This window comes from Peromyscus leucopus, chromosome 13, assembly GCF_004664715.2.
Source record: "Peromyscus leucopus breed LL Stock chromosome 13, UCI_PerLeu_2.1, whole genome shotgun sequence".
NCBI lineage: Eukaryota > Metazoa > Chordata > Mammalia > Rodentia > Cricetidae > Peromyscus > Peromyscus leucopus.
Window position 1 is genome coordinate 45270731 of NC_051074.1, and position 27279 is coordinate 45298009.

General features: G+C 38.1%; 1 protein-coding gene across 1 annotated transcript in view; it reads right to left on the minus strand.

Moving 5' to 3' along the window:
- The window catches only part of Cps1 (carbamoyl-phosphate synthase 1), a 113075-nt gene that overhangs the window by 20282 nt on the left and 65514 nt on the right, over nucleotides 1-27279 (minus strand). Inside the window, exons 22-29 of the mRNA XM_028870048.2 lie at nucleotides 17491-17632; nucleotides 16166-16231; nucleotides 15333-15396; nucleotides 13915-14096; nucleotides 8245-8439; nucleotides 7753-7820; nucleotides 6101-6176; nucleotides 2216-2293 (exon numbers count right to left, since the gene is read on the minus strand). Coding sequence (XP_028725881.1) covers nucleotides 2216-2293; nucleotides 6101-6176; nucleotides 7753-7820; nucleotides 8245-8439; nucleotides 13915-14096; nucleotides 15333-15396; nucleotides 16166-16231; nucleotides 17491-17632 — 871 coding nt within the window. The remainder of the gene's footprint in view (nucleotides 1-2215; nucleotides 2294-6100; nucleotides 6177-7752; nucleotides 7821-8244; nucleotides 8440-13914; nucleotides 14097-15332; nucleotides 15397-16165; nucleotides 16232-17490; nucleotides 17633-27279) is intronic.

Here is a 27279-nt window from a genome sequence, read left to right on the forward strand (position 1 = left end):
GTGGATTAGAGAGAAAGATCGAAGATTTGATGCAGAGATCTTTAAAGTGAAGTTTGAGAGACAAGAAAATATTCTTGTCCTTCTCTATAATAAGGAAGCAAAGGGAATGTAAGGATGAATGACCAAGTTTGTGTCACAGTGAGATTGATAGAAACTCAAACCCTTGATTGTCAGATTCTGAGGCCTATAACCTCAATCACTTTAGTCTATACGTTAATAGGATATATTGCTCAGGAACTTATGAGGCTTAGTGTAAAGAGAATAATTCCATGGCTATATAATAAGACTGTGGTAAAGCACATAGATTTATTTACTCATCACATTTATAAAAGGCTTAAATAAGAGTGACATTGAGTTTCCATTCTTCTGATGTCACTTTTGAACTCTGGGACCTAGGCAAGGCTGTGTGGCATTGGTTTCTAATGAAAGGGAACTAACAATTATGCTTATCTTCACAGAAGCCTTGTAAAACAAAGAATACATATGAATGAGCCCAAAAGTATGTGCATTTTTGTGTGTATAAGTCTATGTGTGAGAGGGTATGTGTTAGTATGGGTATGTGAATGCGTAGGTGCACATGTTTGAAGGGGGGGTTATCTAGGAAACAGGAACAATCATCTGGCTGAACTGAGGAGCATTACGATAAGTCTAAGTGATATGTCCATTTCAGGGAATAAATGTTAAAGTTGTGCGAGTAACCTGAAATATTCCCAAAAGACAGATTATGGCACAATGTGCAATGCATTGCAGGGAAAATCCTAGTACACATCCCAGACCCCAGAGCAAAACCAAGTCAATGAGCTAGCATGGGCTCCATTGGGAGCACAGTGAAGGAACAAGTACTCCCGTTTCCAGGACAGTCCCCATCCTCCACTTCCATAGGTGTACAATCACGTACCTCCTGCTTTCTATCTCTAGCTTCAAATATTAAAGGTGGAAAGAAAGTGAAATCTACTAAAACAGGAGATTAGGCCTGAGAGTTCTAGGAAAGAAAAGATTATCTCAAGATGGATGATGTGTGAGATGTTCTTCCTCAAACAAAAAGACTCCAATATAGAAGCTAACAGTTCTGAGGGTGTGGCTTGGTGGCAGAGCACTTGCCTAGCATCTTCCAGGTCCTAAGATCTGAATAAAAATCAAGGCAAAAACCATATGTAATCTTAAAGGAATCTGTGCTCTTTGTCAACAAAGAGTTAAAAGAACCAGATGAACACCCTCTGAAGATGTTTCAGCCAAAATTTCTATCCTTGCAGACAGGAGACTGGAAATGTTATCTCTGAATGCTTCAAATCAGGATTATGAGATTCTATGGTTAGTAGAAACTATTATGAGTTTAAAAGAAAATAAAAAAAACTCTACTCTGGACTGCTAATCTGTTAGGGAAAAAACGATTTGATATATTTGGCAGTGTTTTGAATTATTTGCAAAACAAAAGATGAAGGCCAATTTTTTTTACTTTATCCTTGAGGCAAATAAAATGACATGCCTTCTCTAAAACATAAAGTACTACAATTCAAGATAAATCACAAATGCTTTATTAAGACAACCAGCAAACTGAAGTGAAACCCTCTTCCAGTTCCCTTTCTTGAAGACAGAGAGGCATTCAGTGTTGCAGCTATTCCAGATGTGATATGGTAAGCTAATTTTATGTTATTGTTCATCTACAAAATTCTGTTTGGTTGCCCTTATTAATCCAAAGAAAGGGGGGAGAAGAGTGGAAAATAAGAGAAGAAAATCAGAGATTCAATTATAAATTTTAGAAAGCAAAGTATTTGGGTGTTTTTATATAACACTCATTGAAACATAAAAGGAATGCCACAGACAAAAGAAAATGAGAATGAAAGATCTATTCAAAAAGAATGATAAGTGTGGGATGATAATTGATACTGAATATCATCAAAGAGAAATGCTAACAGTTTGAAATTCGAGGAAGGAGAGATCTATGACACTTCCACTCAGTCTTCAGGGACTTCAAGAGTTGGGTTTTAGGGCTGGTTTTTGTTGTTGTTGTTGTTGTTATTAGGGAGGTGGGTGGTGGGGATGAGGCAGCGTGGTGATGGTGGTGATGGTGGTGGTGGTGGTGGTGGTGGTGGTGGTGGTGGTTTTGATTGAACAGCTTCCCCACTATGTTCAGACATATGACTTTTAGAATTCTAACCTGTGAATGTTTCAAGATGAAAAGACGAAGACAGGAAAAGGGAGAGAGAGTACCTACCCGTCCTTCTTTGCCAACGGCATCCATCTCCACTTCCCGGGCCCCCTCGACAAACTTAGTCAACACCACTGGGTGCTCCTGTCAACAACAACAACAACAAATAAATAAAAAACCTTGAGTACAAATTCCATGCATTATATCAGGTAACTGTGTAGCTAGAGTAAATAACAAGGCAGTACTTGCAGAAAACTTAAGGCCAAACATACAACAGAAGCTCATTAGCCAGTCTGTTTTGTAAGAACGAGGTCATGTTCTGCTTACAGTAGGAGCAAATGTTTTTCTGCAACTCTGAGGGCACAACAAACTGAAAATGAATCCTGAAATCCCACATATTGGTTTCTGAGCCAGTTTGAGAAAAGAGGATGAGACAAATGCAGCATCTTTCCCTTCTATGAGAATCATCAGTACACATCTACTTATTCTGTACCTGTAGGTTATTATTGGGTTAGATTCTTTCTGTCCCTATTTGTTTCTGCAACGCTACAACTTCCTAGTCAAAATGTGAATTAAATGTTTAAGAAATGCAAATAAACTTAAAAGAAAGTAACAGCGTTCAGTTTTGTTTGTTGGTTTGTTTTCAGTGTGAAGACGAAATCCTTTGTCTGAAGTTGAAAAGTCTCATCCTGCTTTTAGAGTGTGACTATGGCAACTGGATATCAAATCAAATCTACTTCTTTATCAACCTTAGCATGTGCTTCTTTGGGCAGTATTCTGGACTGCTTTTCAATCTTGAGTTGCTTCCTGTACCCCGTTGCCCCAGGGCAATGCTGAGGTGCCCCTCCATATCCAGATTGCCACTGCTTCCTCCCGACTCAATGAAGAGGATGCCCGATGACCTTGCCAATCTATGTGTCTCCTCCCCTATGCTCTGGGATTCTGCATTCTGGACCACTTGTTGCATTTACCTGTCTCCATGCCTATCTTCCCTATGTGCCCTTCATCTTTTCTCCTCAATGTCATCTTTCATATTTCAGCACACCTTCAAAGCCTAGGCCAGATGCTACCTTCTTGAAGATTTCTTTCGGCCCTTCTGGCCACTATGCTAAAATTCATCATCGTATGCATGTGTTAAATTTGACGTAGCTCCTTGAACACTGTAAATAGAATTTAAATTTTAAGGTACATTTCACACTTCTTTCCCCGGGCTTCTCATCATCCCTTATTTTCCACTAAGCCCTAGAATGCTGGTACCCATCTAGTGTCTGTCTTAGCTGCCCCCATCTCCTGTACTTACTCTGTCAGTGATTGTCTCCATTTCCAAAGCTTCACTTTAAAGGATAAGCTATTAACTTCAAAGTCAATATTTATATCTCTATGTCTGTCATGTCTACTCATCCTCTTTCCTTTAAATTTTACCTTATATTAATATGTGTATGTATGTGGGTCTGTGTGGGGGTATGTGCATAAAATAGTCATGCCTGTGGAGGCCAAAGGTGATAGATCCCTATGAAGCTCCCCAACATGGATGCAGGAAACCAAACTCAAGTCTTCCTGAAGAGCATTATATACATACATTTATATATATATATATATATATATATATATATATATATATATATATATATACATACATACATACATACATACATACATACATATTCTTTATCACTAAGCCATCTCTCAGGCCTCACTAACCCATCTCCTCATCCTCAGTTCTAAATATGCACTTCTCTCTGCCCTCACATGATCACCATCTGGGTTCCTCTCAGGCTGTCCCATTCAAATGAAATACATTTCTACCATGAAATACATTTCTTCTACTAAGCTGTCTCCTTCTCTAGCATTTGTTATCTCAGCCATGTCACGGTTCTCTATCCCTGTTGTCGGGGTCAGAAACTCTGTATTCTCATAACCTTTCAACACTACCCTCTGCCCATTCACCAATTCTCTTCAATGAATACCTTCAATATTATTCTCCATGTCATTCCAAAGCACTGCCATCTCCACCCTGAACTGCCAGAGAAGCTCGCTAACCCTTTTCCATGAATTCAATTTTGCTCTGTAATTCATCCTTTCCATACTACAGCAGTACAGTCGGTGCCATATTTTATGTCCTAGATATGTAATGAATGCTTTATCCATATTTTAGAAAACCTATGGTCTTTTTCACCTTCAACCTTTTACATATGCTTTCTCTTTCTACTCACACAATAGACTTTAACCCGATTAACTCTGAATCAGTCATCAGACATTAACTTTAAAAATCCCTCCTCAAGAATTGAACAGCAAAATTTTTAGTCTCCCTCAGCATCCCACCTCTTCTCTATTGCAATGCTTGTATCAAATTATAATTATTTCATACTTTGATGTTACAAGCAAAGAAAATCTGTGAGTGCAGATAGTGTATGTATATGTGGGGGGGGGTGTAACCACAAATATGGTGTATGTGTTTATATGTGTATATGTATACATATATGTGTAAATATATAGAGATAAATACAGATGAATTATTAGATTATCTTTACATGAGAATATTCTTTGATAGTGAGAACAAAACAATATCTTTTAGCTACTACATATGAATGAGTAAACAAATAAAGAAATAATGTATAACATTAATTTTACTCTAAATATGTAGAGTTGAATATCATAGGTTCTGTTGTAACATGATTGAGAGCCTTGAACTAGAATAGATTCCATAAGGGCATCTCTATTACAAAACTGTGGCCCTGTTTGGGTTCATTTGATATGTTGACAGAAAAATAAAATTAAGTCTTCTACTGAGTGGCAGTCCTCTGAGGCTGAAATATTCCTGGCAGAGAAAAAAAAAAGAACCTTATCCCATTCCTCAAATATACGTTGTAGTTGCTGGCCTCTCTGAAAAGGAACATAGTGGGATCTTGGACAGATATTAAAGTATAAAAGTTAGTTAAGTGACCCATTGCAGAGATGTCCTTAAGATACTGACTTCCATACAAATGTAAGTTCTAACACCATTGATTTCCTTTCTTTAGATTTTACCTTTTCTCACTCATTATCTTTCTCCACATTCTCCATGGCCAGGCATGCTTGATGAACAGCTACCATAGAGGAAAAGGGCCCAGGTTTTTGGGTTCAGAACAATCTATGCTCCTTTCCCACTTTGAAATGCCTCTGACTTCATTCTTCGGCTCCCTTCAAATTCCACTTGCCTAACATCAAACTCACCTCTGAATTGTTCTTTTTTTTTTTTAACCCAACTAGACTTTGAAAGCTTTTTAAAGGAAAACATTACTTTCATCCTCCATGGTGCAAGGTCTGCAAATCAATAAAACCTGCTGGGTAAATCTTAAATGCAGCACACCAAGGTAAAACCAAAGGAGGGAGTAAAAGCTTGGGGCAGTTAAGAAAGGTGTCTCAGCCACTACAAAATTATAAACATTTTCATTAACTCACAGATGCAGTGTGCTAGAATGGAAGAAAAAATCAATAGGTGAGCGAGAGGACTTACTAATAAAGTTGAATGGTTGATTAAGGCCAATCCCCAGGTGTGAGAATTAAAATCCAAGGAATCTTTCACCAGATAATGGTAAACATGTCTGTATAGTCCTGGAGACTGGGAGTCCCAGGAATAACTTGACCAGCTTGAAACTCACAAAAAAAGACAAGATACCTATTAAGCATCCAGCATGGGTGCTCAGCCATTCACACTCTCAGAGTCTCCAAACAAATTAATCTGGGTGATCAAAGACTCACAGGTCTTCCTTTTATCCACTCATTCTAAGAATTGAGTCATCACCTAAAGCCTTTTTTTCCTTTTTAGTTTTTCATTCGTATGTGTAAGAAACAAGTACACAGAGAGGAGAAGAATGGAAAGTGACCTTACCAACTTTGTGTGAACACAAAATCTGTGTAGAAAACTATGCACCAATTGGTCAGAGTCAGTGAGAGGAAATGGGACAGTACCTGAGAGACTCGAGTGGCTTCCTCAAGGAATCTTTTCATCTCATCCTCAGAGAACACCACATTCATGGCAGACCCACTGGAAAGAGTGGAGAGAAAAGCAGGTGAGTTTTCTTTACCAGTTCAGAAGTAAGGTATATTACAGTTTATTGAACAAGTCCAAGCAATGTCTAATTCCAATATGGTAGAAGAAAGAAAGATATCTTTTTTCTAAACTGAGTTTTTATTCCATGTAATCACATGCTCAATAAATCAAAGTAAAAAGTCAAAGAACTTTTGGAGTGCCCCCTCCAAACCCTGCTACTCCTAGCAGGTGTAAAGCATCAGAATTATGCTGCCTGATTCACAGAGTCAATAATTTCCTAGTTCCAGGTAGACCTTGATGATTAACAGGATTCAGTCAAGAACACAATTTCTCTCACCCTGTTTCTTCTGTGGTTTTGATCCACAGCTAATCTTAACCTATTGGCACTCTGCAAGGCAGGTCATTTTTTAGCCTCTATAACAATAGAACCAATTCTTCAGTAACATTTGCAAAAACAATATGCAATCTCTGACTGAAATGTATTCACGTGTGTCCTTCCTTCTACATAGCTAAGAGACAATGCTATCGTAAATAGATTTACTCTGAAATTTTGACACTTTCAAAATGAGATGGAAAAGGAGGAAAGGACAAGCATTGGAGTAAGGGAGAAAAATGACTTCCCTCCTCCTTGAAAAGGTAATGTTTTCTTGCTCTTCTCTAATTACTATAAAGTTCCACACGAAGCCATTGCTCTATGGCTTGTGCGGGGTTGGCTAAAGCAATTGAGGCTGAGGATTTCAGCACAGGAAAGTGGAAGACAGATATGATGTGCAATTTTCAAAGACTTTCTTCCAACCCTCTTTAAACACATGCCTGTTGTTTAAATTAAATTACATTAATTCTTCAAAGTAGTATTATTAAACTGGTTTACACAAAATGTCATTTCAATAAAAGGGCACTTTTCCTCTTCTTTTGAAACTTTTCATTATTTGAAAGGATCCCATCTGAAATTCCATTCACACTTCCAAATTGTGCACAGCAAATTGTGTTTCTCTTATTATCCCCTGTTCAGAGAAGTGATTCCTTACATGTGGTAACATCTGAAGAGACTAAGTGATAATTCACAACTTTCCCTTTGATGATAGAACTTAGTTTCAACGTTTAATATAAAAGATCCTCACTGCCCATGTTCCTCGCCATCATAATTCATCTATTAGAAAAACCTGATCTCAAAAAACTCAAAAAATTCAAAACAAAGGCACTATCCAAAGGTGATGATGATAGTAAAAAATGCTATCAGTTCTGACTACCAAAAATAGATGATGCCAAGAGATGTCCCAGTATGTGTTTTAATATTTTCTAAGTAAAACTAACCCTTTTTAGTTTGGGAAGGAAATGCTTTTAGCTGTGTTGCTTCTAGATGAAGATGGTAGTGTCTCTTTGTTATCAATCCCTGAAGAAAAGTTAAGCTGAAAAACTGAACATTTGTCCTCAAACTTTCTGTGTTGCTTTAGAGATTGTGGCAGGATTAACAAATTACTGCACACCAAAGCCTAATATTCTTAGCATGCAGCATGCATTTCTGTATCTCCCGGCTTTTGAATCGCTGTTCTGGAAAACAATATATTACCTCAAAACATAGGAAGGTCTCAGTAAGCAGGGATAGCCCACAGAGTTTGCAAATTCCAGTGCTTCGTTCTAATTCATAGGAAAAAAAAACAACACAGAGGGTATGAATAGTTTAAAATATGCAATAAAAATGCAGACTTGTATCATTAGATCAAGGGGTAACCTAACTCTTTTTATTCCTCCTCTCAAAAGACTCCATTAAAATGTAAATTGGACACCGAGATACATAAAATTCCTAGTTTCTCATTCTAAATATCAAATCTAGTTCAAAAATAGTTTGAACTCCTTTTCATTGTCTGAATCTTAATGAGAATGCTGCTGTCTATTTATAATCAGCATTTAAGTGCAATCATGGAAACAGCTACTTTACAGTAAGTTCACTAAGCCTGGCGCGCATTCCACCCGCCCTCTAGTTAACTTCGCTAGTAGTTAACACTCAGGTTAGGACTCTTCAAAAGAGAACATTAAAATGAGACATTGTTCCCCTCCTTACCAATGTGTTAACAGCTTTCCATGGAGCCTGGGCCACCTTTAGCTCATCCAAGACAGCTGAGAAGATGGAGCGGTCCTCAGCCCTATCAATCTGCAGAGGGCTGGTGCCCATGATCTTGACACCATTCTTGTACAGGGGGACCGCCAAGTTGTTTGGAATCTGGCCTCCGACGGATATGATGCAGCCATTACACGCCTGGAAGAGACAATCCACGGTATCGGCCACTGGTTAACCTGAGCAGGAATGGACAGCTGTGCTAATAATATTGACAGCATTTCCTCACTAAAATATTTATCACAATGGTGAGAGTCTCATCCAGTTTACCAAGGGGGAAGAATATTATAGATTCTAACACAATGGATAAGTATAACTTCTTTTGACTTTGCAGAAATTTGCAGCCTAAAATCTATGCAAAAGCTCCACAGAACTATACACAAATATCACGTGAGACATTTACATGGACATTCTTTTAATCAAATAGAGGAGCTGCATCATGCGCTTGTCACTATTATCCATGGACAACTAATAATCCACTATAATCCATGATTTCCTGGGACACTCTTGCCATTCCCTAAATAAACACCTATTTTTCAATTTGCTCCTTTACTCAGAGTTCTTGCAAAGCTCCCTATACCTAGAGAATAAAGGACACACTCCTACCATTTAATACTTCCCACTCTTACCCATCATTGGTCCACTCAACCTAGTGAGATTACTCTATTCATTATCTACAACTATGTATGTTACTACTACCAAATTCTTGACACCACCAAAACCTCTCAGGCTGTTGGTCTCTTTTTATGCCCTCAGTTATTTAGCCTCTAACCAACTCTATGTTCAAGTCCATCTACTTCTCACCTCTCCTCTGACATCCTAAAGACCATCTCCTTTCTTTGGCTGATACATTGACATCTCTTCCCTGTACTCAACAATGCATTTTAGTCCCAATTTTCTGCCTACCTGGTTTATAAGCACACACATATGTATAGATATATATCTCACTAATTCTTAAGGCTTCCTAACACTGTTTTTGGACTGGTGAGAAAGAGCCGAGGAGTTGAACAACCCTTTCACAGGAGTTGCTTATCAGATACCCTGCCTATCAGATATTCACATAACAATCCATAATAGTAACAAAATTAAAGTTCTGAAGTAGCAATAAAACTATATGGTTGGGGGTCTCTACGAGATGAGGAAGTGTATTAAAAAGTCACAGCATTAGGAAAGTTGACACCCACTGTCTTAGATCATTCCTGACTCTAAGTACAGGAATTGTAGATATAGACATAGAATCATGGCACTCTACACAGGTTAGCCATCATCTTCTTCATGGTCACTTTTACCTAAATACCCACAAGTAATATCCTGGAATATAATGATCTAAAGTTAAGACAGTATTTCACATAGTTATAAATTATTTAGTGCCAAAACAATCCAACAGGCCCTCCAAGTTCCTCTGCACTGAAGATTGGACTTGAACCATGAAGCACATGGGGCAAACACATTACACTTAGCTACATCTCTAGTCCCTCAACTTTATTTTCAGCTTCATTTTCTACTTTAAAACTTGATTTCCCTAGGTTAAGGTAACATGAGGACATTTCTAAACATTATCCAAACTACAATCACACCAGAAATTTATTTTAAAACCCTAACGAATTGGAAGAAACTGCTTCAAATTTATTTGAGAACTTTTTAATTTCTTCTAACCATTAATCATTTTGGTCAGTACTGATTAAATGCTATAATTCAGGCATAATACAATATGAGAAAATGTAACTTATCTTATTAATAGAAATAGCTTTTGCCTAATTAAAAATGGTCTTGATTTCTACAATTTCATGGTTATCTCCAATTTACAAAATTACACTGTATATACCAATGAGAAATATTATGCCTTATATTTTGATACTTTTTATTTTAGATAACATGTTACACTTTATGCAGTGTATGCAGTATGCACTTTATGATACCTTGGCATCATATTTAACTACAACTAAATCAATGCTAAAAATGAGTTGTTTAAAGTCTTTCGTATTCTAATGTATACTGTTCATTACTAATTAATGTTTGTAAGTCATCCATTTAACTTTTTATATTAGAGAAGTACCATTGTCTAGACCTATAGTGTTAAAACTAATACAATTTAACCACTAGGCAGAGCACATTTTTACAAAGTACAGTCCAGCAAAGTATGCATTATGGAAATGAGAAAAAATAGCCAAGGAAGACTCAAACTATCAGTGATCAAAGGTATTGTCTTGTATTTTCAGATGGAATCTGGAGTGCATGCAAATCTAAGTGTGTGTACATGTGCACATGAGTGTTCATGCATGTGTCTGTTTCTGTGTGTTTGTGTGTTGAGATTGAGTCTTTATATGTTTTCCAGGCTGGTCTTAACCTCATGGATTCAACTTGTCTTTTCTACTTCATTTCTCTAAGAATCTGAGAGCACAGCTGCATCCTAATATCACACACACACACACACACACACACACACACACACACACACACACACGTTGTTAAATGAACAAATATAAAAAGAATTGAAGAAAGACTCTTAAATGGGATTGAGACATAACTAATCTCAGTTTTTCATTTATACTTTTCAAATATAAATCTAGTGCAAAATAAAGAGATGTATGAATTTAAGCCCAGATTTCTATGACTTATTTATTGTAAGGATTTACAATAATAATAATAATCTGCTCCATGCAAATAGATCTAGTAAAGAGAAGCATAGTGCATGTTCTTAATTCTAACAATGTGACAATTTCAAGTCGCTTACTTCAAGATAATTTAAGAATGGTTTTTCCCTTATAGGGAGTGGTCTAAGCAAAGTTGTACACTAGGAAAGATGCCACCTAGTGAAGCTGTGTCAGTGGTGAACATTGGCATCTTCTTTCCTTGACCCTTGGCATTCACACTGTTGTTAGCAAGCAAACAAGTACACTATCAAAATTCAGATCTCTCCTCCAACAGAACCTTGGCACAAAATCAGAAGAAATAAATGACTGGTATTCTTGGTCAATCTGTAGAATCAGTGTTCCTTTCCTGAAAAATGGGTGATATACCCATGAGTGATGTCCTCAGTCAAAGGGCTATATTAAGAGAATCGTTTCTAGGAAAAAAGGATATTAAAGACTAGTGGAGAGTGGATGTCAGAACTTCCCTCAAATCCTGGGGTAAAAACCTCCTCAGTGGCAGCCTGCTTTATTCACTGGGCAGGTCACTTCTTAATGTTTTATTTTAGAAGTTCAGCCATGGTTGAAAACAAAACTAAGAGACCTGTCATATTTGTTACTACCCCAGTAACTATGCATTCCTGGGAGAGTCATTTCCTTTAGAAATGCCTTAAGTGCCATATTTCTGAAAATTGTTAGACATGTTTTCAATTTTCTTTAAAGAAAAATATGCTGTGGAATATGCTAAGACATTCAGCATCTCAAGGCAGGGTAAGGGCAATCTGCAGTGGAGATACATCCATTATAAGATGTGGTAAAGCAACATTGTGGAGCCTGCAGTAAGGAAAGGCAACAATATCATGAGAATAATCACTCATATGTACATCTTTGTATATGTTACGTGACACACCCTCTAGGATGACTTAGAGAACATATCAGTGGGATGTTGTTCATCTGTTCCCCAACATAATATTATAATCTGATATGGTGCTATTTATTTTAGATGCCAGTAAATTTCAGTGAAGAGCCAATGTATTCATTCTACAATTCTTCAGATACATTCAGAATTTCACTAAAAGTCATGTATAAGTACATTTAAAAGTGGTATAGAAGTTTCTAATTATTCCTTAAACCATTGCACAAGGAAATGGTGTAAAATTTATATGATGATATTGCCTATGAAGCTTTTTAATACTTTTTAAAGAAGTGTTTGATTTTTCATGATAGATCATGGATCCCAGTTTTAATATTAATGCCTTGGAGGTAGAATGTCTGTGCTGGCTAGTTTTTTATATCAACTTGACACAGGCTTAAGTCATTTTGAAAGACAAAACCTCAACTGAAGAAATTCCCCCCAACAGATTGGCCCACAGTCAAACCTGTGATGTATTTTCTTGATTGACGATTGATGTGGTGTGCCCACCCCACAGTGGTGCCACCCCTGGGTGAGTGGTCCTGGGTGGTATAAGAAAGCAAACTGAGCAAGCCTTGGAGAGCAAGCCAGTAAGCAGCACTCTTTCAAGGCCTCTGCATCAGTCCAGGTTCCTGCCTTGAGTTTCTGCTTTGACTTCCCTCAATGATAACTGTTATTTGGAAGAGTAAGGTGGAAATAAATCCTTTCCCCCTCCACCTACATGTTGGCCTTGGTTAGGATGTTTTATCACAGCAAGAGAACCCTAAGACATATCTTTCCTTGTATAATTATAAAGAAGCATTTGCATAATGTACTTCTTTTGATGCTCACCTATCTATCTGAGAATATAAAGGAGTCATCTAGAAAACCTTTATCAGTTGAAAGGGCTAAAACCTCTTGTACGTCATGGGTGAATGTGACCATATATGAATGTCAGACAAGTAAGTCAGACCTAAGCAGACACCTATGACTATACATAGGTCCTAAATTTATCTATTTTTCTTTATAAACATAAAGTTATCACGTCGCTTCAGCTCTATACATTATACTCTACAGTGCCGTATCATCCATAATTCCACCTCACTTTCATAGTGAGTGCATATGTTGTGCCTTCATCCTCATATTATTCATTAACAAAAAGATGGTTCACAGTGATTTTTTAAGAAACTCACACAAGACAGTGAGGTTCTCAGTCAAAACTAGAATTCAATACTGTGGCTCTGATTCAGTGTCTTTTTTCCCACATAAAAGGCTGTTTCTTTGTGGTGAGGAATTAACGAGAATGATATCCAGACCCAGCTATTGGATATCACTATGGAATTTTCCAATAACTATTTATATAACTATAAGATAACCTGCTCTACAGACTTACAGTAACTTTAAATCACTAGTCCATGGAGAATAACATTCAATAATATTGGCACGAGGATGGGTCAATGACTGTAAGAGAAAGCCTTACAGGAACCAGAATCATTTGGAAAAGACTCGCTGATCTCAAACTGAAGGGTAATGATGATTCATATGATTGGGTAAGGAATGAACTGGTCATTGGCAACCAACTGATCTGTCTCCTCTGAAAACTGTTCATCATTAAACCACATTTATTATATGTAGATATGACCTCATATCATTCCCAAAAGTATTTATGGAGAGCCCTTTATGCTAGTTAATATGTGACTGGTATGTGTTACCAAGTAACGTTTTCACTCTAGTTGGAATGCATGCAAACTAAATGGGGAATATTGCACGAAAATGATCATTCTCTGCCAAAGACCTCAAAAATAAAAAGCCAGGGCATTTGTTTCCTCAGAATCTCACTATAAAATTAGGCAATGGAAGAAATTGGTGATATTTCCTAAAAGAAAAGCTATAATGTAATTAAATATAATTACACACGTGAATATAATTATACATAAACTATGCACTGAATCTCTCTCTCCTCTGTCTCTGTCTCTCTGTCTCTCTGCCTCTCTCCATCTCTCTCTCTCTTCTCTCTCTCTCTCTCTCTCTCTCTCTCTCTCTCTCTCTCTCTCTCTCTCTCTCTCTCTGTTTTTACTTTTCTCCCTTTTTTACCTCCTGGTGGTAGATGTCTAGGATTCTCTCCAAAGACAGCTCTTCAAAGTACAGCTTGTCACACTCATCGAAGTCAGTGCTCACGGTCTCGGGGTTGCAGTTCACCACCACTGTCTTCTTGCCAAGCTGCCTCAGTGTGCGGATGCTGGAGACAGCACACCAATCAAATTCCACACTGCTGCCTGCGGAGACAAGGGTATCGGGGAAAGAAGTGAGAGGAAAAGAAATATTTCTCCAGTCAGTCCAGGCTAAGGGAGTCAATGGCTCTCAATTAAAATTTTAAAATAAAACTTTAGACCTGTTTACAAGCTCTATTACTAATAAGAGAATTGGGGACTAATTAGACAATAATGAAATGCTGGCTTTGTTAATACTTAAGCTTAGTAATAGGTATCTCTATGTTTGAAGAAACCAGGGCCTAAAGGTCAATGGGAAATATTATTAACTGTAAAAAAATAATAACCTTCGTTTACTGAAGGAAATTCAGAGTGAAAACACTGGCCTTGGTGTGCTACACGGCTCAGCCTGGAATTAGAACACTCAAAGTCTTCCCTTAGTCCTTCCACTAAATGACTCTTAGGGGGCTAACCCGGCAGTCCCTGAGGTGACTTGCAGCTTTGACATTCCTTCATTGATTGAAGAGTCCTGTCCTTTCTAAGAGTGAGTGACCTTCTATGAACTAATCTGAGGCATAATAAAAACCTAAAGTACTCAAAATATCACTCTGCTGGGATGCCATAGGAACCAAAGTACATGTACTAACTCTTTGCATTAGGACAGTCTCTTCTAAAAAGTCTTATCAAAATATCCACAAGTAGCATCATGCTCCTTCTCAGTGGCAAGTAAGTATACACGTGATCCTCAGCTCGGCTATTCTTCTCTGAACCACTGCGTAAAGTGGTGGTAGTACATGAATCACATAAAATGTAAAGGTTGAAAAGTTCCAAAGAGAAGAGCTTAGACGCCCAAGAAGGTTTTCAGGTTGTACAGCCATAAGCCAAGTATTGTGTTACAAATAGGTGATGTTTACATCGACATGTTGGAAACACAATCCCTTACACAGCAGTGTTTGGAGGTGGGGCCTTTGGAAAGTGGCACCCTTAGGATTCGATTCATGCTTTAGGATCAGCCTTGGGAGGGAGTTTGATTCCTTTATGCCCTTCTTTCTTAATAAGACAGAAAATTAAGATATAATATGATGATACAAAAGGAGACAGAATTTATAGTTGAGACTTGTGCTTTTCACCATTAAATCACTTCATAAGTTTGAATATTATTTCTCTGGATCTCAGTTTCCTAAATTGCAAAGCATTTTTATAATAACATTTGTTTGGTGAACTCTCAGAATAGTGGAATCAATATTTATAAAGGGTACTAGAAAAACTGTAAAGCCATATGTAAACATCTTATCACATTACCAATGTGATATGGACCACAGCCCAGCACCATCAATCCATGTTCATCGAATTTGATATCATGCTCCTGAGAGGAAAAATAGGAAATATTGAAATTATATTGTTATTATACCATCTAACTAAAGTACTTGCCCCATCTCTAAGTATGTCTTTCTCACATGCACCTCTACTAGTCTTAAGAAGTGGGGTGGCTTAGGACAGAGGGCTGGGGAGGTGGGGGAGGGAGAAGGGGGGATCTATGGATACTATGTGGAGTGAGTAGAAAATTTCTTAATAAAGAAAAATTTTAAAAGATAAAATAAGGGCTGGAGAGATGGCTCAGAGGTTAAGAGCACTGTCTGCTCTTCCAAAGGTCCTGAGTTCAATTCCCAGCAACCACATGGAGGCTCACAACCACCTACAATGAGATCTGGTGCCCTCTTTTGGCCTGCAGGCAGACATGCCGAACATTGTACACATAATAAATAAATAAATCTTAAAGAAGCATTGTACACATAATAAATAATAAATAAATAAATCTTAAAAAAAGATAAAATAAAATAAATCCCTAACTCTTAAGTGTTACAAAATCTCACAGAAGCTCTACTTATTTCTAAGTTGATCTGCTCAATAATTGCAACTTAGTCTTGAGAACGTCTTCTCTTGCTTGCTTGGTTTCACTGTTAAGGCAATTCCAAACAGAATGGGTACAGAAACTCCTCATGGCAGCTGTCCCACATGGTGCCACATCTGCTACCAAGGTCAGCAGATAATCAGAGGTAAAAATATGCATTCCCTAATGTGGGCTACCCCCTAAGCCCAGAGCTCTCTACATGTGACACTTATGTAGTTCCTACCTGGCCGTTGTAGGTAACATAGAGGTAGTTTGTAACTGATGGGTACTCTGCAGCCAATGTATCAATCTGCAAGAGAAAATGCATTACTTCACAAGGATTTTACTCTTCCCATCACTATTTTTAAAGACTCGGATTTTTTTGTGCTGCTTTCATATTTCTTCAATGTCTACGACTGTCAAACATAAAGACAGGAAAAGCTATGTGCAATCAAATCACTTACTGATTCTGAAAACAAAAGAGACAAAAGAAAAAAACAATATAATCTAGTGGTCACTTGAGCAGTACATATTTGGACCTTTCTCAGTGCATCTTGGATCTATGCAGTAGTACCACCCACATAAAATGTTTATAAGTCACCAGGACTGCTTACTCAACTCACCTGACCTGAAGCAGCTATGTATAAAACCTAAGTCAGACCAAACTAAACTATAAGGGAAGATGTCTTTACTTTGCAAATTAACATATAGGATTCAAGTTAGTAATAGCACTAATGGGTGGCATAAATACCATAAAGCACAAGCAGGCAATGGGAAACTGGATCTCATTGGACAGAATTGGAAAAGGTAAAATCAATTCTACTCTCAGGGGCCACTAGCTCCGCTTAGTGAGCAAGAATTTGGGGCTGACAGGGCAAGCTGGTGCAGCTGGTAAGAAAGAAGAAAGGTAATAATCGCTGAGCAGAAAATACTTAGAATCCAGCTTGTGACCTAAGGGCTTACATGTGCGCCTTAAGCCCCACAGAGAAAAGTCAATGATTCTAAAGGACAAAAAGCAGCTGGTGGTACTTTAAGCCAAGACACTCCTTCCATTAAAAGAAGAAAAAAAAAAGCCAACCAAATGGCATACCTATGAATGTTCATGTGTGATTGTCATGAATACTAGATGAGATCATTATGCCTAGCCCCATCACGATGAATACTGAATGAACTATAATGATGGGGCACTTAAAATAAAGTATTGCCCTTTAAAAAGTTAGTGCCCGAAGAGATAATGATTTTTTTTCCCAGAGGCTCAGCCCATGTGCTGATCCATATATTATTACACCAAGAATTTCTGTCACTACATATATGTTTGGATATAGGGCAAAAGCAGAGATAATTTTGGTCATTTTATTTAAAGCATAGAAATCGTATTTTCTTTACATCCCACTGCCCTTTCATCCCTTTTCACATGATGGACGAGTCAACCCCGTGCTGAGTAAACCTAACAATGTCATGGGCATCAGATAATTGGAGTCATTTTCTAAGCACTGTTTGTTAATGATTTTGAAATGATACCTATATTTCAAAATAGAAATCCTTGATAGAGAGGGATTTTCACATTACCTGTTTAACCCAAGGGTGGATGTTTTTCTTTAACCTCAGTTCCCTTGTCTGGGCTTCAGTCAGTCCTAAACATTTGGAAATCTGCTTGTCTGAGAACCCAATCTCCTTGGCCTTTCTCAAGGTTTCTTCTGTAACAGATTCACTGGGATTTAATGGAAAAGAAAGGTTCAAGATTAGACCGAACACACAAGCACAATACGAACCAGCATACTGTTTCATTTCAAATGCACTAAAAGTCCTCTTTTATACTATCTTCAAGCACATTCATGTCTCTTTATCTTTCAAAAATACATAAATATATAATCCATAATTCTTCCAGCCCTTGTGAGGCCACAGACATTTAGCAATGATGACATCTCTGTAAACTCCAGCCTTCACACACACCCCTCTCCCCCGATCTCTTTAAAATCTTATATTTACTGTTCTAATGAATTTTCCTGTTCAGGAATAATTAGGGACTTCCTTTTATAAAGTCAGACGTACTTTCCTGGTGCCCAACTTCATCACTTCACCCTTCTGACACACAATTCTTCACAGTGAGACCAAGTTTACCTTCTATTAAGCAGCATCTCACCCTGTTTTGTTTTGTTTTGTTTTGTTTTGTTTTGTTTTGTTTTGTTTTGTTTTGTTTTGTTTTGTTTTGTTTTAAGTATGAGTGCTCTGCATGTATGCCTGCATGCCAGAAGAGGGCATCAGACCCTATTATTGATGGTTGGGAGCCACCTTGTGGTTGCTGGGAATTGAACTCAGGACCTATGGAAGAGCGGCCAGGGCTCTTAATTAACCCTTGGCATCTCTCCATCCCCTCTCACCCTATTTTTCTATCCACTGCAGCTGCTGTAACTTTTTGTTAAAGCCCTGCCCTCTGACACCTACTCCGGTCAGACCACATTCTCTCCTTCTGTACATTTAACCACTGTCGTGAGACCCATTAGCCCAGCTGCGTGATTCCTACGTCTGTGGCTTCTTTCCAATATCTAACTTCAACCTAAGTCTCCATGTGTGTGAAACGGAAGTCTACCTGACCCGGGTATTCCAACATTACACAAGACTGCACATTCTCTCCATAAACAGCTCACTCATCAGATTTTTCCCCAAACCTAGCACATTATCTGGCCCACAGACAGTACTTAGCAAATGTTTATCAAACAAATGAAGTTATAAGTGTAATTTTCTGTGTAGCAGAAAAGTCACAAGAGTGATTAAAGCCACCTCTTACCTAAATTTCAAAACCAATAGAAAAATAATTGGTAAAGAGCTAAGGTGCATAAAAAATAAAAACGCTACTGGAAATCATCTATTGCCCAATACCTGAGGGCTGCTCCCAGCAATATCTGATACAATAAAATTAAATTACAACACTTTGCCAGTCAATACAATGAAAACTGAAACATAGAGCTGTGATAACAGAAGCTCTAACTCATGCTAAATAAAGCATTATTGCAAAACTCTATTAGGATATAGTTGAGGAGGAAGTTATCTTCTTTAGTATGATAGCCACTGGTAAACTTCCCAGGTTCCAGTAAATGGCCCCAGTTCAAATTCATGCAAGCAACCATAAATAAACCCCTTAAGGAAAAAAAAACTCAACATGTAGTTAGAGAGATAGCTCAGAGGCTAAGAGCATTAAGAACACTGTGTCCTTTCAGAGGCCCTGGGTTCAGTTCCAGGACACATGGAGGCTCAAAACAGTGTGTAACTCTAGTCGCAGGGGATCCAATGCTGTCTTCTGACTCCCTCAGGCACCAGCCAGGCACACTCATGATCAAGCTGACTTCCTTGGGTACCGGGCAGGCACACTCGGAATGCAAATACATACATGCACGCAAAACACTCATACACATAGAATCAAAGTAAGTAATTTTTAAAATATACCTGAAAGGGAAAAATGGGGGAAGAAACGGGTCAACAAGAGTGGGAGGGGATAAGAGAGGGTCATGGGTGGGGTAAAAAAAATTATCAACATGTACTACATAATATTTGAAATTATCAAAGAATAAAAAGTTTAAATATTTTTAAAAGCAAATCATTTCAAGTGGCAAGGTAGTAATATATACCCAAAATTGAAGTACATCATTTAAAACCTTGTGCAACATATAAAAATGTTATTAATAAACAATTGTAATACATGCCACAAATGCAGTGGGTTGAAATAGGGACACTGAACAAAATTGTGGACAGTTTGTGTATGTCCTATCTGTACTGTGCATTTTAACCTGAAACATATGCTCTATGTCCCCAGGACGCATGTGAGCTATTGAAGCTAGTACCCATACCTCCCTTCTGTGTATTGTTTCCAGTGCCCATACAGTGTTCTACAGAAAGTTGGTACTTGTCAGTATATATTTCATCCTCTACCGCAGGTGAGTGGGTTAAGTCCAAAAGAGAGCCACGTCTAGATACTTTGTATTGCATAAGTTTGCATCCTTATATCTTGCAGACCACCCTCTAAACTGACTAGAGAATGTCTACAAGCAGAAATCAGTTATAACTGTATTTGAAATATGGAAATACTGGGCATCTTGGGTGGAGAGTGCGTGGGAACCTGAACGGGGACAGCAAATCAAGTTCCTTGTTGTTCTGTCATTGGGGCTTCCATGCTTGGTGAACCTGCGCGTGTTTCAGGAATGAATGACAGGAGATAAAAATCCAACATTTCTACATTCAAAGAGGTCACAGTGTGTTAGAGATGGACAAACAGCCATCAGTGCTCCTGTACTATACAGGAGCTATTCCAAAAGGAACCCCCACATACTGTATCAGGTGAGAATTTTGAAACGAATATATCAAACTAGAACTGCACAGTGCATGTTTTAAGCTGATTCTTAGAATAATTTCATAGTAAGAAAACGAGCTATTTTAACATTGACTGTTCTGTAACTGGATCGACAACAGACAAGATACTTTGGCATGTCTTGAAAAATTAGAGCTCATCCAGACAGACTGGCATATTACTACATCTGTGTTCATACCTTAAATGGATGCAAATACTGAGTGTGCTCATATGATGTTCAGGAAGGATTTTTATAGGATTTCACTCATGGCCTCTCTGGTGTTAATTTCTGCTTTTAGACATGAAACATCATAATACAATTTTCAGTCCTTCTGTGGATATCGCGCTATATAAATAAAGCACTGATTGGCCAGTGCCCAGACAGGAAGTATAGGTGGGACAAGGGGAGAGGAGAATTGAGGAAGGAGGAAGGAAAGAGAAAACTGCCTGGAGCCGCCGCCAGGACAAGGAAGATGTAAAGTACTGGTAAGCCACGAGCCACGTGGCAAAGTAAAGATTAATAGAAATGGGCTAAATATAAGAGTAAGAGCTAGACAATGATAGGCCTGAGCTAATGGCCAAACAGTTTAAATAATGTAAGCATCTGTGTGTTTATTTTATAAGTGGGCTCCGGCACTGGTGGGACTTGATGGGATGCAGAGAAAAAGGCTCTCCAGCAACACAGTCCTCTTCAATGAGAAGTAGATGCTAATTCTGACCCATGGTAGTGGTTACAAAGACAGACAGCGTTAGGTTGGATCCCTTCCTAAGTTGCAAGTTGCCTGTTTGCAAGTTGCCCAACCCCCAAGAAAGAGAGCAGGATAGCCCTGTCTCCAACCCCAAGAAAGAGAGCAGGATAGCCCTGTCTCCCACTGCTCTCTCTTATGTGCAAAACAAGGCTGCCTGGCATGTCATTGCACTCAGAATAAAACTGACTGTTCCCAACCTGTTCTGATAAAAAAAAAAAAATTCTGTACCCCGTTACAATAACGTAAGAGAAGAGACGGCTTAAAGTCTGATTCATTAGCTTAGGGCCAGTGAATCAGATAAGGTTAAAGTTCAAATTCAGTATGAATAATTCTAAACTGAGGTTTCTCAACCTGTGGGCCACAACCCCTGGATGGGGGTGGTAAATGACTCTTTCCCTGGGGGGTCACCTAAGATCATTGGAAAAGACAGGTATTTCCATTATGTTTCATACCAGTAGCAAAATTGTAGTTACGAAGCAGCAATGAAAATAATTCTGTGGTTGAGAGTCACCACAACATGAGGAATATTGGAAGGTAGAGAACCACCATCTTAGATGAACACCGGCCTGGTGGACCAGCCTCAGAGGCACTGCCCCTCCTTCCTTTCTGCCCACACCTACATTCTATCTGCTGAACAGAGCTTCCACCACCATCACACACACACAAAAAAAAAAAAAGTTAGTTTTTTCATTTTGGGTTTTTTTGTGTGTGTGTTTCCAAACTAGTTAGGATTGTATTTTAGGGAAAGGTAATGTAACAATTTTATTTTTTCCCAAGGAAAATGAAAATCTTCATTCGGAACATACACAAAGCACAATAATTGCTAAAAAGAAATATAAATGCTGAATTTGTATTCAAAACTGTGTTTTGAAACCTCAGTGGGGGATGCTCCATTTATGTTATATTTATTATAAATCAAGGGAGCATTATACCAAGCTAGGAGAGTGATCAGCTGAAGGGAACACACTGCACTGAAGCACAGGGTTTTAAAATGTGTGCAGTAAACGATCCTTCTGTTATTTGATATGTATGTGTGTGCTGGTATCCAGTTTACTTTCTCTCCTCTAAACATAGACATTAAATCTACATTAGAGAGCTACATCTTCTAAAGTATGCTACCGATACAATTTTGGCTTGCCCAATCAGCTTTTCTTTTCAGAGTTCAAGGGTAAACCCTTCAAAGATTGGAGTCTCATCACCTCATAGAACAATCTACAGAATAAAACAAAGACACACCTCGTGGAAGGGCCATGGCCCACTCAAAAATCTCTTCCTCCTCTCTACTCAGCAGCACAGAATGAAAGAGTGAAATTTTAGAAGGGAGATAAAAGATCTTATGCCAAGACAATGGGAGTTTTACACACTCTGCTATAATCTTTTGCTGGTTAGACAGCGTGGCTCAGCTTCTCCGGCAGGGAGCCTCTTGTGTGTTCTCTAGGTTATAAACAATACAAGTTTTTCTTTCTCTCTCGGATTCCCAGTGTGGATTTTGTTGTTGTTGTTTAAAATTCTATCCTGTCATCTTGGAAACTTCCTCCACTCACACTTGGTCTTCAATAATAAATGATGAAAGGAAATGGAATAAGTTCTCCTTAATGAGGAAATTTTCACCTGGCTCAGAGGAGCTAGGGAAATCTATTAACAGACTGGAGAAGCGCCTGCAGCCTCGAAATTACCAGGGGAGCTGTGCACTCACGGGGTTCTCTCTGCCACTTGACTGCTTTTATCTGATCTACCAACTCACAAGTCATACTAAACAAATTTCCCTCCATATTGCACAAGCTCTAATGTGGAAATAATACTCTACTAAGCCTACAATTATGGAATGGACCTACAATTTTATTGTTGTCCTTTATCTTACAAAAAACAAAAGGCAGAAAAGCACTCTAGTCCCAGTGCTCAGTGAGCGACCCCAGGTTTAATAAGAAAAGAGAACTGAGTATCATGTTCTCACCCTCCAAATCCTCGCCTTCTCCATTGAGTTTGCACAACATTGCTAATAATTTTTGGCATCTCAGCATATTAATACCATGCTACAATCATACTAGTTCCACTGTTGGAAAGATTATGTCTCTTCTCATCTTTTTACCTTTGGGGAAAGAGCCCATGCCTTTATCATTAAGAGAACTGCAGAAGATATTTTGCAAAATCATAAGTGGTATTCAGAAAAGCAAAAAATTAAAAGAGGATACAGCTAAGCGAATGTTATTAACCTCTTTTCTTTTCTGATCTCATCATGGTGTGTTCCTGCGCAGCAATGGGGTCAATCAAGGAAGATAACACCTTCATCCTTGTATGTCATACACAGGGCAGATGGGAGCCATAGCAGTGTCCATGAGAAAGTACAGAATCTTGAAAATGATCTATTGGCATCTACATCTAGCTGGCATCAATGATGCCATCGTATCAGAAGTACTGGTTCTCAACGTGAAATTGCACTTCAGCTTGAAAAACACAAACTGCACTAACAACTCCAACACTTGATGAGAAATTGATACTATAGATGCTTTAAATAGTCTGTATCTAATTTCTCTATTCTATATAATTGCCTGTCTTCCTTTTTACAGTTTTTTGTTTATTTTTGTGATGCTGGGGATTGAATCTAATGTCTTGGGCATGCTAGATAAGTATATGCTCACTAGTTTACATTCCCAGCCCTATGTTCATTTTTAAATAAACTTTATAATACCTGGTTATTTATAATACTGTGATATTAATTATGATCTATTAGGGCCACTAATATTCTATCAAATTTAATAGTATAGTTTCCTATGAATATTAATACCAAAATACTAATTATGGCCAGGTGTGGTGGTGCATACCTTTAGTTACAGGGAGATAGAAGCAGGTGGACCTCTGTGAGTTTGAGGCCAACCTGGTCTACACAATGACTTCCAGAACAGCCATGACTACAAAATAGAGAGATCCTGTATCAAAAAATAATTACATATAAATTACTAATTATGGAAAAATGTCCCAGTATAGATTATTGTAATTCTGATCCTTAATAAGTCACATTTTATTTGTCAGTGATTATTAATTGAACTCTTTTTGTCTCTGTCTATAATTCAATAAAGATGAAAATCTGTGGTGATATTTTATCTGTATCCCCCAATAAAGTTTCTCTGAGGATCAGAGGAAAAAGCCAGCCACTATAGTAAACAGAGGAATCAGGCAACGGTAGCACACACCTTTAATCCTATCACTCAGGAGGCAGGGATATGTCTGGATTTCTGTGAGTTCAAGTCCACACTGGGAACAGAGCCAGGCATGGTGGCACATGCCTTAAATCCCAGCACTAACCATAAAGGTCTGGAGATCTGTACATACAGACAGGAAGTGATGTAGTTGGGCAGAAAGGAAATGAGATGGCAGAACAGAAAGGCATATAAGTTTGGGTATACAGGAAGTAGGTCATTTTGGTGGAGGATCTCCAAGCGGGTAAGAAAGTGCCTGGTTTCTTTCTGCTTTTCTGATCTCTCAGCTTTTCACCCCAATATCCGGCTTCAGGTTTTTTTATTTAATAAGACCTTTTAAGATTCATGTTACAGACATCAAGTAAAAAGCAGCAAAAAAGTACATCATACATCTGAGTGTAGCTAAATGGTTCTGCTCTGTTCAATGAAGCAGACTTCTGATGGGTTTCACCTGAGTCAATGGAAGCAGAAGGCATATGAATGAAGTCCTACTTTGCTTCCAATTAACAAATTTATTTATAATTTTAAATCCATACTATTCCCCCCAAAAGAAAAAAAATAGGTAAATAAAAATCATAAGTTTTACAGGAACATAAGTTTCAAATTTATATATCTCAGATAAAAAGGGAGCATTCTAAGACCTGGCATTTTTTGATGTTATAATCTATAGTTTCAATGATAAGTCTATTTGAAGATCTGTTGTCTTTGTGAAAAACTAGGTATTATTTCAACAGAGGGCCTTTTCAAATACCACATATGTCCCACTGAGCAACAAATCTATAACTTCAATGCGTACATGATTCTCATTGACTTCTGGAAACTAGCCCAATCTCACCGCCACTCTCAACCCTGCTAAGGAAAAAAAAAAAAGGAAGAAAAAGCCCCAGAGACCAAACAATGCACATTCACTAACCAGGTCCTAAGTGGTTCACGGAGGTAAATCCAAGGAGAAAAGGAAGGGAAGCCAGAGGACCCGGGAGAGGAGGAGGAGGAGGAAGGAAAGCACAAGGACCTCATTAGCACAAACTGGAAAGTCACCAGATCCGGGCCACACTTCAGCCACCTTTGTCCCTTCCTATCCTAGGTAGCATTCTTGTATCCAGTCCTTGAGACTGTCCTTGAAAATGGACATTGAAATTCTGAAGGGAATGCTCCCAGGCATTTTGAGTACCAGCATGAGGCATGGCCATTCCCATACTCAACCTCTGTGACTTCATGTACTGCAGTTGAGTCTCAGGCATTATTTACCAACTAAGAACATCCTAGAGGTCAACACTCTGAAATCGTGCCTATTTTCCCTGTTTAATTTTCATTTTCCCTTTATTATTTTACTCACACAACAACATCCGAGAGAAGACTCATGCACTATTTTAAATATATATGTATAAATAGATATGTTAGAACTTACTATTAATAGAACAAATGTTTTAAAGATTATCCTGAGATCACTATGCCTTTAAAATTTTTGTTCTTCTAAATGTGGCCTTTGGGGCTTTTTCCCTGTCAGGCTCCCTGTACGTTCCCCCAGAAGAGCTCTAGAAAGGTCATGTTCATTACAATACTTCTGCTCTAAGTGAGGTCAACTATGCAGGCAGGAAAACATGCAGCTCACAACATGACAGCTAAGGAGACCTGATCTCCAACTGTCTGTTTAAAAGGCATGTCTCGAAAAAGCTTTTGAAAAGGATTGGCAACTAGAAATGCAGGCAGAGGTACTGAGATTGAGTCCCTGACTTCCCCGACTGACATGACACAAAAGGATGGCACACACCCCACTGTGACTCAGTTTCACCGTCTGTAATGAATCGGACCATGCTATTTCCCAACTGTATCATACATAATACAAATGTGCTTTAAAGTCTAAAGAGAAAATACAGTTGTCTTCATTATAATCGCTGGGTATTGCCTTAACCTTCCTTACCAAGTAAACTAGATCCTTCATTACAACTGAAAATATTTATAAAAATTTCTTGTCAAAACTTCAAAAATGCACGTGTTTGAAGGTACAGATTTTTTTTTCTGGAAAAGTATAAAAACACCTGTTTTCAATAAGTAATAAAACCTTTATTCTGCATTCTAGTGCTTGGCAGTTAGGTGTATATAATCTCTGTTTAACAATATAAAATAATTAGATAAAGCTTCTTTTATTAGTAAACAGCTAATTTAGGGCCCTCCTAGATAATTAGGAAAAAAATAAGAACCTGACGATGTTGATTTATACTGTCTTCTGCCTCACTCATTTATTTCTTAGACCACCAATCTTGCAATTAGTAACTTAGTTGGTCCTTTTAAGCAACCATGAATCATGTGTTTTATTTCTTTCTCCTTTCTTTACTATAACTGAGAAATTCTGATTTTCATGAAGACCAGTAATTTTTCTTTATTTAATGGTTATGCTATCATATAAATTTTACTAAGTGCTTGCTTTAAGCTGATCCCCAAGAAAATAAAAAAAAAAATAGATGACTGCAAATCATTTGTATACATTCCAGGACTTATGCTCTTCCTCAGAATGGTGAATTCTATTTTATGCTCTAACAAATTAAGAGAAGTTCTTACTATGAAAGACTAGTGCAAAAGTATATTAAGCAAATGGGATGGCTCAGCAGGTAAAGGGGCTTGCCACAGAAACCTTGAAGACCTGAGCTCAGTCCCAGAATCCAAAATGGAAAGAGGGAACTGACTCCCAAAAGATGTCCTCTAACTACACACGCCATAGCATGTGCCTCTACACACACACACACACACACACACACACACACAGAGAGAGAGAGAGAGAGAGAGAGAGAGAGAGAGAGTAAACTTTTAACTTAAAATGTTTACTATCTGCATGTTTACTATTATCCCTAGTGGAACTGGTGATTTAACTTTGGAGGATGCTGCTATGCATATAATAAATATAGAACAATGATACTGTGTAGTTTTAACTATTACAACCGATGGTCAAATAGTTAGATGGTTAGACGACATTCAGTTTAACTTCTCCTCTTACACTGTCTTCGCTGAATAGTTAAGATTCTCACTTTCATTACACTTAACATAGAAAATAGCAGCAACCTTGATGTTCCAC